General features: G+C 52.7%; 2 protein-coding genes across 2 annotated transcripts in view; one reads left to right on the top strand and one right to left on the bottom strand.

Annotated features, from left to right (window-relative positions):
• The window catches only part of NOTCH2 (notch receptor 2), a 142,828-nt gene extending 137,907 nt beyond the window's left edge, over window positions 1–4,921 (top strand). The window contains exon 34 of the mRNA XM_039841353.1: window positions 358–4,921. Within this exon, the coding sequence (XP_039697287.1) occupies window positions 358–1,746 (1,389 nt within the window). The 3' untranslated portion in view covers window positions 1,747–4,921. The remainder of the gene's footprint in view (window positions 1–357) is intronic.
• A 5,396-nt stretch (window positions 4,922–10,317) lies between these two features.
• Window positions 10,318–12,769, bottom strand: ADAM30 (ADAM metallopeptidase domain 30). The gene has a single exon (XM_039841345.1). It carries the CDS (start codon window positions 12,697–12,699, stop codon window positions 10,474–10,476), a length of 2,226 nt encoding a protein of 741 aa, XP_039697279.1. The 5' UTR covers window positions 12,700–12,769; the 3' UTR covers window positions 10,318–10,473.
• Between the last annotated feature and the right edge of the window lie 23 nt (window positions 12,770–12,792).

The following is a 12,792-nucleotide window of genomic DNA, read 5'->3' as shown; positions in this document are numbered from 1 at the left end:
TTCTTCTTTCTGATCCTTCCCCCCTCAGCCTCGTCTGTTGATAAGCTCAGCGCTCTTTTACGTGGCTCTGGCTCAGGGGCACCCTTTATTTCGCACGGTCCCGACGGAGAAGGTGTCACCTCAGTGAGGCAAAGTCGGTTCTTGGGGAGGAGTGAAACAGTCTCTCTTTTTACGTATAAAGCACAGGTATCCATTCGGCACATAGCTAGACGTGCAGTTTGTCTGCGGTATTAAATTTTTACGTGGGGAGACAGTTTGGGGAAAAACGTCTAAGGGGGTGACAGTAACAGGAGCGTGAGAAGCACTGCGACAGTCGGAAGTGTGGCTGAGCCGTGCCGTTGTGGGCCTTTCCTGTAGGAAGAGACGCCTCTGTTTCTCGCTGCCCGAGAGGGAAGCTACGAAGCAGCCAAGATCCTGTTGGACCACTTTGCCAACCGAGACATCACGGACCACATGGACCGCCTCCCCCGGGACGTGGCCCGGGACCGCATGCACCACGACATCGTGCGCCTCCTGGACGAGCACAACGTGACGCCCAGCCCTCCGGGCACCGTGCTCACTTCCGCTCTGTCGCCGGTCATCTGCGGGCCCAACAGACCTTTCCTCAGTCTGAAGCACACCCCGATGGGCAAGAAGCCTAGACGGCCCAACGCCAAGAACACCATGCCCGCCAGCCTCCCTAACCTCGCCAAGGAGGCCAAGGAGGCCAAGGGAAGCAGGAGGAAGAAGTCTCTGAGTGACAAGGGCCAGCTGTCCGAGAGCTCAGTGACTTTATCCCCGGTCGATTCCCTAGAGTCCCCTCACACGTATGTGTCTGACACCACGTCCTCCCCGATGATCACGTCCCCCGGCCTCCTGCAGGCCTCCCCCAGCCCTCTGCTGGCTGCTGCCGCGCCCCCTGGCCCGGTCCACGCGCCGCACGCGCTGTCCTTCTCCGGCCTTCACGAGATCCAGCCTTTGGCTCATGGGGCCGGCACCACACTGCCCTCGGTGAGCCAGCTGCTGTCCCACCACCACATGGTGCCCCCGGGCAGCGGCGCTGTGGGGAGCATGGGCAGGCTGCACCCGGTCCCCGCCCCGGCGGACTGGCTGAACCGCATGGAGATGAATGAGACGCAGTACAGCGAGGTGTTCGGCATGGTCCTGGCTCCAGCCGAGGGCGCCCCCGCCGGCATAGCTCCCCAGAGCAGGCCGCCCGAGGGGAAGCACGTGGCCGCCCCTCGGGAGCCCCTGCCCCCCATCGTGACTTTCCAGCTCATTCCCAAGGGCAGTATCACCCCACCGGCTGGGACAGCCCAGCCTCAGGCCGGCTGCCCTCCAGCTGTTGCAGGCTCCCTGCCCGCCATGTACCAGATTCCGGAAATGGCTCGTTTGCCCAGCATGGCTTTCCCCGCCGCCATGATGCCCCAGCAGGACGGGCAGGTCCCGCAGACCATCCTCCCGACCTACCACCCCTTTCCAGCCTCTGTGGGCAAGTACCCCACGCCCCCTTCCCAGCACAGCTACGCGTCCTCGAGTGCGGCTGAGCGAACACCCAGTCACAGTGGTCACCTCCAGGGCGAGCATCCCTACCTGACCCCGTCCCCAGAGTCTCCTGACCAGTGGTCAAGTTCCTCACCCCACTCTGCTTCTGACTGGTCAGACGTGACCACCAGCCCCACTCCCGGGGGTGCTGGAGGAGGTCAGCGGGGACCCGGGACACACATGTCTGAGCCACCGCCCAGCAACATGCAGGTTTACGCGTGAAAGTGTCCGCCTCCGGGGCAGACGCAGAACTGCCTCTGGTAAATGCTGCTGGGACAAATGAAGGTCATCCGGGAGAGAAATGAAGAAACCTCTGGAACCAGCTTCCGGGAGCGGGAGGAAGGAGATGCTCTTCCCTGTCACAGGGAGCAATCTTAGCAGTGCCACTGGGTTTTTACAGGGTTTTCCAGGGGAAGGGACAAGGCCCCTTCCGATCTCTTGCCCATCAAGCCAAGTTCATGGACACGCAAGTAGAATACAAGACGTGGAACCGCGTTTACTCTCGTACTCGGAGACTCGGATGGATGCCTGTTGCAGCACAGACACAAACGCTTGGACTGCATTTTAGCCCTGGGGGCTTCTGCCACATCCACGAGAAGATTCTTCAGTAGAGCCCTGCCAGGAATCGCGCCCTGGAATTCCAGCCGAATTGACCTATCTCATCCTCTCGTCCCCGGACGTTTTTGACTTCATTTGGTGCTTTAATTGTCGCACCTCCCTGTGGGCCGTCGCCCCACCAGCACGTCATAGGGCGTGCGTGGCCTTGTGCTTTCCATTATTCCTGCCCGGAACGTAACTTCAGCCTCCTCTTCCTCTCCTCTTTCCCAGCGTCCCTGGAAGTCCCACAGGGTTTATTTGGTCATGGTTCTCAGCATACACCTCTCTAGTACGTTTCTTTAGCAGATGGACACATTGCCTTCTCCTCCGCGACAGCATTTCCTCAAAGACGAAGGGGAGCGAAATATTTTTCCTGGAACCCAGTTTCAAGACAGGAGACCCCTTCAAGAAGCTCCGCCTAATTCTCCAGCCTGCACGCAGGGCTTCGGACAGACTTTATAGCAGGGAGGATGCGCATCGGTTGCTTTTCCCCATGTGGGCCCAGTCGGTGTGACATTTTCTCCTTGGCAGTGTTGGTACTATGACCCCCTTGAAAACCAAACCAAAACAAAGATTTGGACTGTTGACCTGGCCAAGAGATAAGCTAACTGCCGTAAGAAGTGATACCCGCTGACGGTCCCCTCCCTTCCTGCCGGGCGTGGCACTGACTGCCAGTGTGAAGGACACCGTCACCCCATCTTAGAAGCCTCGGGCTGCTTCACTCATGCAGCTGATGACGCTAATCTCTACATTGATCCTTTCCTTCCATCCGTCTTCACAGAGAATGTCTCAACCGATATTCCCTCACCATCTGGAATGGAGCCTCCCTTGGCTCAAGGACCCCGTGACGGTGGCCGTCCCTCCACGGGGCGATCACAGCCTCTACTTCATGATTCTCCTTGTGCGCTCAGGCCCGTTCGCTGGTCTGCCTTCCACACGGTGGTGTGTGAGTTCCTGGTGCACCCAGCAGCTTCTCACTGGGCATGGGGGTTTTCACATAAAGGAAACAGAAGGTTGGTCTGGTTTTCTGGAGCCCAAGCCAGCCCTATGAGGCGGGAAGGGGCCTTTAAGGCTTCAGGGCCTCTAAGGCCCTATCAGGCCGAGGTGGCCTTTGCTCATTCTTGCTGAAGCACTCATGGAGCTCCTTGTGCACAACCAACACACACTTATCAGGGACGTTTCCTTTCCCAGAGTCACCTTCTAGATGATAATGGACAATTACAGACTCGCTGTGCTTGTCATCACGTTCAGATTGCAGGTGCATCTCATGTCACTCTGTATTTGTGGTCTTAGCGACTTCCTTGACCCTCTCTCAATGGCAGAAGCCTTCTAGTCAACACTAGAGATAGGAAGACAATCATTTTCTTCCTCTTCTCCCCGAGTCAGCAAAAAGTTGGTCCTGTGGCCACACTGTCACATCTACCTGGTTCCATGTGACCCCTGGAAAATTAGTTCTAAATAACAGGTGAATTGCCTACTTTGTTTTGGTTTGAGTAATAGCCTCCACCCCTGCCTTGGCCGAGAGTGGGCATCAGCGCTTCTCACTTAACTTGGTTTATCTGTCCGTGATCCCATACAGAAGCCATGTGTGTCTGGGACCATGGCAGTCTCCAGGTAGAGTTTTCAGTCCTGCCCAGGTTCATGAAACAACAAAAATAATTAGTTCTCTAATATCAGCAGGTTGTTGATTCTGTATTTTATTCTCTCACGTGGCATTCTACCAACCCCTTTCATAGTGTGTCACATTTTATCATTCTAAATGGTGACTCTCTCCCGGACCCATTTGAAAACGCACAGAGGTGGAGAACCTATATGCGTGAAGCACCGTGGACCCCACCTGCTCTGCCACGCTGTTCAGCCCCCCGTACGGAAGGTGTCAGCCTCTGACCCGGCAGCTTGGACCTTTTATAACCTCCTCCCTTCCCGAGCACAGCGTCGGCCTAATGTGCTTCTTTCTCCTCCTCGAACTCCTTCGGGTTTGAGGGGAGGAAATGTGAAAGCCACCTTTACAGACAACAGGCTCCAGTGATGAAGAGGAAGATACCACCGTTCGAGCATTTGTCAGTCACTTAGAGCTAAGGACCCTTGAGTTGTATCATGTCTAATCAAAAGGTAAGATGGAGACTCACTTTCTCATTTGGGTTCTGTACTGCAGACTAACATCTAAGGAGACATCTTTTATGCCATGTATAGGTCAACTCCCCATTTTTGCTTTGTTTGTATTTTTATAAGTTCTTCCCTTCGACTCCTGTCAGCCTCTGGGGATAGATTTTTTGTTTATACGTGTGTTCTGTTTTGCGCTAAGCGTCATTTTCTGACTTACATAATGGTCAGGGAGGTGGAGGTTTGAGGGGAAAAGAGACAGAGTTAAAGATTTTAGTGTAAGCGAATCAGCCGTGATGCTCATCACATCATCTTGCTTTTAAATGTGCTAGTTCGTAATTCTTGCACAGAAAAGAACCAAAGTTGTGACGTTTTGTCGGCGGGTGGTTTGGGGGATTTGGCCTTAACCAGTACGTTGAATGCGTGGTGACTATTTGCAGGACACGTTCTGTGCCCTGAGGCTCCCGTTCCTCACTCTCCAGCGCTACGGCTCCTTCCCTGTGTACATTTCCCTTAAGAGTGATACTATATCTGTATGAGAAGTCCAGTAACCAGTAAAATGACTGCATGTTCCTGACTGAACACAGTCAGGAACATGCACACTGTTTTTACTTTTTGATGTTTCATTCTAAAGGTAGTTAAGATGAAATTTATATGAAAGCATTTTTATCACAAAATAAAAAAGATGACATGTCCAGCGGCCTGGCGGTTTTTATTTTCCGTTCCTGCATCCCTGGTCTTGCGGCGATGGGCCTCGTGCTGTCTTCATCTGCTTAGGAGTCTTCATCCTGAGTCCCGCAGAGTCTAGCATTAGGCTCCCTTTCTTTCTCCGGGCGGATCATAAATCAGTGCTTTTGAGGAAAAAACTTCTGTCCCATAGGAAGCATCACAACGCTGAGTCCCTTTTGTGTGCACCAGCCGGTTTAATTGCACTGGCTGGATAATTAATTGCTCGGGACAAAGCGCCTTTCAGTGGAAATGAGGGGTTTGCTAAAGGCCGAATTGAGAATCGGCATATGATGGTTGATAATGACGGTGCAGTTACCTAAACCACTGGTTTGCAATATGATTCCTCAAATTATATTTTGTGTAGAACTTAATATGTACCACTATAAAATAGCGCTTTGCATATAAACATGTTACCAAGTTCATTCACACATTTACTCGTAAATCCGTGAGACATCTGAACACAAACGCTTGACACCGGTGACGTCCGGGGCATTAGCATCTTCTCTCAACTTTAGATTGAGTTTATTTCCATATTCTATTCTCTTTGCAGAAACTTCTGAATCAATACCTAATTCTATAAGGGTAGCAGTATTTTTTTTAAATGACTTGAAATCTTAGGCTGTGCTTCAGTTAAGCAGATGAGGGAGCCTTATTCAGGTTCTGCGAAGTGTGTTTCCACACAACTGGCAGCGCATATTGGTTATCCTCGAGTGTTATAATTTCTATAAAACACATTTGAGTGTTCGTGTGGGGTGCTGTAATGCTGTGGACAGAAGATGAATTTGAGAGCTGAGGAATGACTCGCTCAGGTCTGGTCCTCCGCAGTCTGGCCCCTCAGAGCCGGAGTTCCTTCTTCAGACTGGGGACTAAAACTTGCTCCATGGAAAGCTGCACCAGTGGCTCTGGGCTGCAGGCCGCTTGTCCGCTCCCCACGTCCTACCCCCGCCACTGCAAGCCTAGAAACCTCGCCCTCGATCGTACCGGGAGGATCCAGGCCTCTCCCGGCCATGAAATTCAAGGAGGGCGAGCAGGCTTGAGGCCAAGGCTGGACCAACAGATTCAGACACCAGGCCCTTAATGCTGGGCAGGGACCGGGGCTTCCCCGTCACTCAGCTAACAGGCCTCACAGCCCAAGGAGAGCGGGCTGAGTGCCCCTTGCAGAATGTGTGATGAGTAGACGAAGCATCCTTAGTGCCGGCACGCTGACCCAATGTGACGGGCCACAGGGGAACTGCGGGCCCGCCACTGCCTCTGCGAGTCCTCCCGGTGGGCTCTGCTCCAGGCCGGCTGTGTGAGTGGTCAGTGGTCAGGTCGTTCACCCAATCTGTCTAAAGAAATCTTTAAATGGAATAAGCAGCAAGTGCTTGCTAAAGCCCTGAAGAGAGAGAGGGTACATGTGAAGGTGTGTGTGTGAGTGTGTGTGATACAGAGAGGGAATTCAACTTTTCCTTCTTTTGACTTAGCAAGACACATTTAAAACATCTGCACCAGTCAAGTCCCGACTGCAAAGTGTGGGCAGACACAAGTTAGGATAATTCAAGAAGGGCTTGTGTACGACAGGACGGTTGGCGAAGTGTGTGCGTGAGGTGTGGGGGAGCCTGGACGGCAGTGCGGAAGGTCCTGTAGCACCAGCAGAGCTGTTTCTGGTCTTAGGTTCGAAGGGACGAAGGTCGGGAGAGCTTACTGGAAGCTGGAAGGAGGGCGTCCTGGAGGGCGGGTTACCTCAAGAAGAGCTGTGGCTTCTGTCGGGGATCACAGCAGGCCCCAGAGCCCCTCGCAACGAGGAAGCCAGGAAACGGGGACCCTGGCCTCATCCCCCACTGCACGTCCACCCTGGACTTCCTATTGCTTAATCCACATGGAAGTCTGAAAATACAGGAGCCCGTGGGATTTCACCCATTGATACAGTCAGCTTCCTGGGGTGCAGAGCTTGGAGAAAGGAAGAGGGCGGAGAGCATCATTATCCAAAACGTTCTCCCTCCGACGGTAACATTCCCAAGGGACTTCTACTGACTACCTTCCGATGTGCCAAGGCAGGAAACGTAAAATAAAAGCAATTAGATATGGATAATCCTGACTTAACTTTTTTCCTGATCTACTAATGTGTTTCCTCACCGCATTGCCTTTGGGTACCCAATCTGAAGACAATCAAAAGCAGCCGGATGGATAAATTATGGTGCCTTCATTCAATGGGATGCTACACAGAAATGGGGGGGAAAAAAAAAAGCAAGCATGCAACAATGTGAAGAATAGTCACTGACATAACCCTGAGCAAAATAAGCCAGACACTGAAGAATATATTCTGTATGATTCCATCATGTAAGTTCAGGAAAAACAAACCAATGGTAAATAGAGATCTGAATATCGGGTGCATTTCAAGAGAGGGGTCTTGCATGAGAAGAGGGCGAGAAAAGTCTTTCTGAAATCCGAAGACGTCTTGACCTAGGTGGTGACGACTGTACATATGTAAAAATTTCCTTACGATCTGTGCATTTTACTGCTGTAAGTTATACTTCGATAAAATATATCTACGATCACTGACACATGCATAAACACCTACTACAAAAATTGTTATGCAGTTATAAATTGTTATAAAGTTATACAATGTTAATAGTTTGTCATAGTTCACATGTTCGAAGATGATATAATACTTTTGGCTGAGACTGCCATGTGTCCCTCTCTAGTTTCAGCCCCCTCCCCATCTGCCTCCCTCCCTTTCCCAGTTACTTTTCATAAATTTGGGTTAGGGGGATTCTTTCATTCTTAAAAACACTGTCATTTGCAGTAGAGAAAAGAGTGAAATGTGAGTCCCACTGAGTGACACGTGAGTCCAGCTGGCACGCAGAAGGCTGTGGAAGAGGCGGGTGTCTCTTTCCTGTATCCTGACACTGGCAGGACAGAATTCCAGGGTGAGGGGTCTCAGGACCAAGACAAACTGCACCGGGGGGCGGGGCCAGGACAGACTAGGGGGAGCCCCAGGATGATCTGCCACACCAGAGAGGCTGCCAGAGCTCCTGAGTAGAAACTGGCAGATCTCTTCAGAGGATACACACGAGCCCAGAAGGGACACACACGCACGCACACACTCGAAATAGTCGGGAGGTCTCCGGAATCTCCAGCCTGGCTGCAAGGAGAAAGCCCACCCTTGATGAAACCCCACAGCCGTCTGGGAGAGTTGGCTGATTCTTTAGAAGCCAAAATCCCAGACACGACAACAAGGAAAAAACAAACAGGCACCCATGACATGTCTCCATGAACCAATTACATCTCTAGACACCAAACTCATAGAAACGTTATAACCGCGACGTGGGCACAGCGGCCCATAAACACCCACCCCGACCGACGGGAGGCCTCAGGGTGCCCCAGGGCCCCGCGGCCCAGGACACGCGCGGCCTTAACGAGTCCCCCTCGTCCGTCCCATTCCCCGGGACGCTGCCGGCCCCGCCCCGCGCCTCGCGCCAGCGGCCCCTCCTTTCCTTCGCTGCTCGCGCCCCTCTCCGTCCTTTCTTCCCCGTGCGCCCAACGGCGCCGTTCTAGAAGGCGAAGCGGGTGCGTTGGCCACGACGTGCGCCTGTTGGCAAAAGCAGCCGAGCAGGAGCCGGACGGCCGAGACCCGCCGGACGCGGCCGGGCCCCCCGCACGGCCCGCTGCCCGCTCGGGGCCCCGCACTCGGCGCGCCTGCGCCTCTAGCGGCGGCGCCTGGGAGCGCACGTCCCCCGGGGCAGGGGCTGGTCCACAGCCGTGACATGAGGTCAGCGAGGCCCCTGCTCTCCCATGGCCGTCCCCTCCCCGTGCTCGTCCTGGCGGCGCTCCTGGTGGTTGACTGTCTTGGCAAGGATTTGATTTTTCACCCGGAGTGGGGGTTTGATTCGTACGAAATCGCCATCCCCAAGAAGCCGAGTGTCACTTGGAGTTAGCCCGGTCTCAGACGACAGCAGACCCTCGTACTTGAATTCCGGTGTTAGTCTAACCGCGGGTGGCGCCATTCTCAGGGCACGGGTTATGGACACTCACTGTGGAGACGTTCGTATGAGGATACAACTAAAGGGCGTTGAAGGATGCACAGCTGGAACCAGAGTAAGCGTTGGGCATGATGAATTAGCTGCCGCTTTAGGCTAATTTTTAATTTACAGAAGAATGACGCTCAACGTTTGGCCTCCGGCGGGTTGGGCTCACCTGTACATTAAAGGAAATGATAACGATGCCCTCGCGTGGGCCTAGGGAAGAGCATGTCTGCCTTTTGTTGGATCTGCTAGTGAACTCCCGATAAATGGCAGCCGTCATGATCAGGACTGCCGCTATAACTCAACGGCCTCGCTCTTTTAGGATATTTTCCGGTGATCGCCAAGCTTGATAAATGTTAGAACTACGATCCCCACAAAATTGGGGTTATCTTGATGTTCTCCTCTGAGTGAAAACAGTTCCCAGACGGGCCAAGGGGACCTGCGTTGTGAGGCATCCAGACTTCTACAATCAGAAGACCCAGAGGAGATTGGGGTGGGGGGCAGTGGACCTGCAGTGGCGCTTGGGGAAGGGAGTGCACCCCGCAAGGCGGCGACAGCAGGAGGGCTCGGCCTCCAGCAAGGCTGAGAACGCCTGGGCCGACACAGGTCTGGGAAGGGTGAGACCCTCCCTGGGCTTGAGAGGTGGACACAGATGGCTCCAAAGTGCCACTCGGGCCTCTGCTCCCCCGAAGCACCGGGCAAAGGGGAGAGGATATTTGGAGGCAGACATGGGGGTACGTGGGAGCGGAAGGCGTCCCTCATTCTTCTCTGCTCTACTTGGGGAGGAGGGGAAAAGCTAAGGCCAGATGTCCCTCAGCACATGCGCCCAAAAGGCCTCTTCCTATAGTCAGAAACCCAAAGCCTGGAATATTGTTAGACCCTTGCCCCCTGGACTCTGCCAGGGCTTGTCATCATCTGTAGACAGCGGTGCAAAGCGGAGCAATGGTAGTTCGGTGTCCCTAACCCAGCTGAGGTCACCGCAGATACTGAGTCAGAGACCGCGTGCCTGCAGAGCTAGAGTGACCCATACAGTGACCATAGGGGGGAAACGCTTTTCCAGGGGTCACCCTCATAAAGTGTCGCTTTCTGTTTATAAAATGTGGTCACCATTTATTGTTCAGCGTGGGACACAGACCCGGCATTCTCACCGGTCACACCAAGGGACGCAGGAGGAGAGGCCAAGAGCCGCTCTGCGTGCTGGGATTCTGAGAGGGCTCAGGACCACTGCGATTCTGTGAAACCGACAACTTTCGGGCTCCAGTGTTCAGGAAAGGCACCAGGGCGTTCTTTTCAGGCCCTCCGAAACCTGATCCCAGACTGGGGCAAGGGACCCCCGGGAGAAGTAAAGCGCACTGATTCGTTTCCCAAATAATATCATTTATTTGCCGATCAATCTTGAAGAAATAATTAAGTAAAAAAGAATTGGGAGAATAAAGAGCCATTCGAGTAAACGATACGCTTGTTCAATGTGTGACCCTGTGTCACTGAGTGACAGTGGATTTCCTGATCCTTTTTTTTAAACAGTTTTCTCCTTGGGTGGTTCCTCTGCAGTGACAGGTGGTGGTGTTTCTTTCTGTTGGGGCTGTAAGTAACTTCTTATCAATCGCCTGAAGATCACAATGATCACCGAGATGGCTAACAAAATAAAGCGGAGAAATATAAGGAACACAATCTTAACTGAGTCCGGCAGGTCCAACTTCAGCGGTCCCGGCGGCCCGCTGTCGATGCTTCCGCCGTACCCCATCTCCTCACAGAACGGAGGCTCCCAGCCATACATGCAATGGCAGTTTCTGTTATTGTTGCAAAAGCCTCTGTGGTTGCACTTCTCGGGCAAACAGTCGAAGTTCAGGATCGACTTACTCATACAAGTTCTGTTCACACATATCTGGTCCTTCCCACAGGAGGTACCATCATTTATCACACCAAGGTCAGGTATCCCCAAAGCTACCAAGGACAGATGATAGCCTATGCTCCAGCACATGAGATTTTCATCCTGCAGATGAGTCGAAGTAATCGTAGTATGATCTGGCATATCGGGGAGAACTCTGACGTTTATACACTGTATCCTGCCACATAATGAATGCTGCTTTGTACACTTTATATAGGTCTTAGTTCCCATAATACCACAGTTCCCATATTGGTCACCTATTAAATTAACTACTTCAAAGCACTGGTGAGCAGCCTCCCTGGCATCAGGTCCGAAAATGTTTTGGCACTGCATATATGTGGATCTGCACCCCTTCCTGAAACAATGAGCTTCATACTTGCACGGGGTTCCATCCTGCTTATAAGTGTCATTTGGGCAGAGATTTGAGGCCCCATCGCAGTACTCTGCCAGGTCACATTCGTTTTCTTCCTTCCGACATATATACCCAGACGGACGAAGGTGGCAGTTGTGACAGCAAAGGCCAGTGCTACAGTTGACACCATGCTTGAATTTACAGTCTGGCTCACAACACTGGTCTCCTTTGCAGTCCTCTAGAGAACCACAATCACATTCCTCATTCTCTTCCACGATTTTGTTTCCACATCTCTGAACCACATAAGTTTTATCCGGAATATTATTTAGGCAGTCTGCACCTTTATGTACGTGGTTAAAAAACTGGATATAGCTACAATTACTAAACCCATTTCGTCCGATGCCCATGATACAATCATGCCTACCCTTACACTGGCAGTAAGGTAGTACATCGTGTTCCATCCCCACACTATGGCCCAGATTATGAGCAGTATAGGTAGCAGGAACAAGGATATTTACATCTGGAAAAATGTTTACAGATCCAACCTTTTTCTTAGTGCACACTTTTCCCCAAGCCCCTGCAAAAGCATCGGGATAACGTCTCTTAATGTATAGATGTGTCCAATCTACAGAGTACTTAACGCTTAGCACCCTCCTCTGGTATACCAGAAATTGGTTTAACACTTGTTGTAATTGTGGTAAAGAAAGATTGACTTTGTCTTGCTCTGTCCACACTTCAATTGTGCTTAGTTGTATTCTTAAACGGAGTTCCTGAAAGTAAGTGTCTACAATCGAAGTCAGGAGAACGGCATCATTTATGACGCTCGTGAGATTGGAATTCGAAAACAAATATCTCTCATGATCGAAGATCAGGGCTAGTTCCAAGTACTTCTGATGCATAGGGGGTCCACGCAAGCCCCGTACCCTGGCCACGTCCTCATGCTGGGCCATCTCCTGTTCTCTGTCATCACCAGTTAAGCCACAGATCGGATTCTGAAATTCCTCGTCTTTTAGGTGATAGACGACGTGTTCAAAACTGGAAGAGGCCTGGAGGGGCTCGATTTGGTAATGTTGGGCATCGATTTTCAGCACGCCTCGGAGGCCCCCACTGCACGTACTGAAAGTGGCTTCAGAATCCTCCACGTCTTCCAGCAAGCCCATGAAGTTGCAGTCCCTGGGTACGTAAGGGTGGTCCTCCAGGAGTTCGCCCCCATCTGTGAAGGAGAAAACCGGTAGGTGTCGGGGCAGCAGAAACCTCTTGGGCCACAGGTGGAGGACATGCTTCTTCCCTTGAACCTGCAGGAGGTACAACAGGTGCTTGGCCACACCTGGCTCCCCTCCCCGGAAGCTCAGCTTCTTGGGGATGGCGATTTCGTACGAATCAAACCCCCACTCCGGGTGAAAAATCAAATCCTTGCCAAGACAGTCAACCACCAGGAGCGCCGCCAGGACGAGCACGGGGAGGGGACGGCCATGGGAGAGCAGGGGCCTCGCTGACCTCATGTCACGGCTGTGGACCAGCCCCTGCCCCGGGGGACGTGCGCTCCCAGGCGCCGCCGCTAGAGGCGCAGGCGCGCCGAGTGCGGGGCCCCGAGC

Source organism: Pteropus medius, unplaced genomic scaffold (assembly GCF_902729225.1).
Source record: "Pteropus medius unplaced genomic scaffold, Ma_sr-lr_union100, whole genome shotgun sequence".
Classification (NCBI taxonomy): Eukaryota; Metazoa; Chordata; class Mammalia; order Chiroptera; family Pteropodidae; genus Pteropus; species Pteropus medius.
The sequence above is the reverse complement of the archived record's forward strand: the minus strand, read 5'-3'. Positions and strand labels throughout refer to the sequence as shown.

Coding starts and splice junctions, on each gene's coding strand:
- ADAM30 (XM_039841345.1), bottom strand. CDS start 12,699: ATGAGGTCAGCGAGGCCCCTGCTCTCCCATGGCCGTCCCCTCCCCGTG.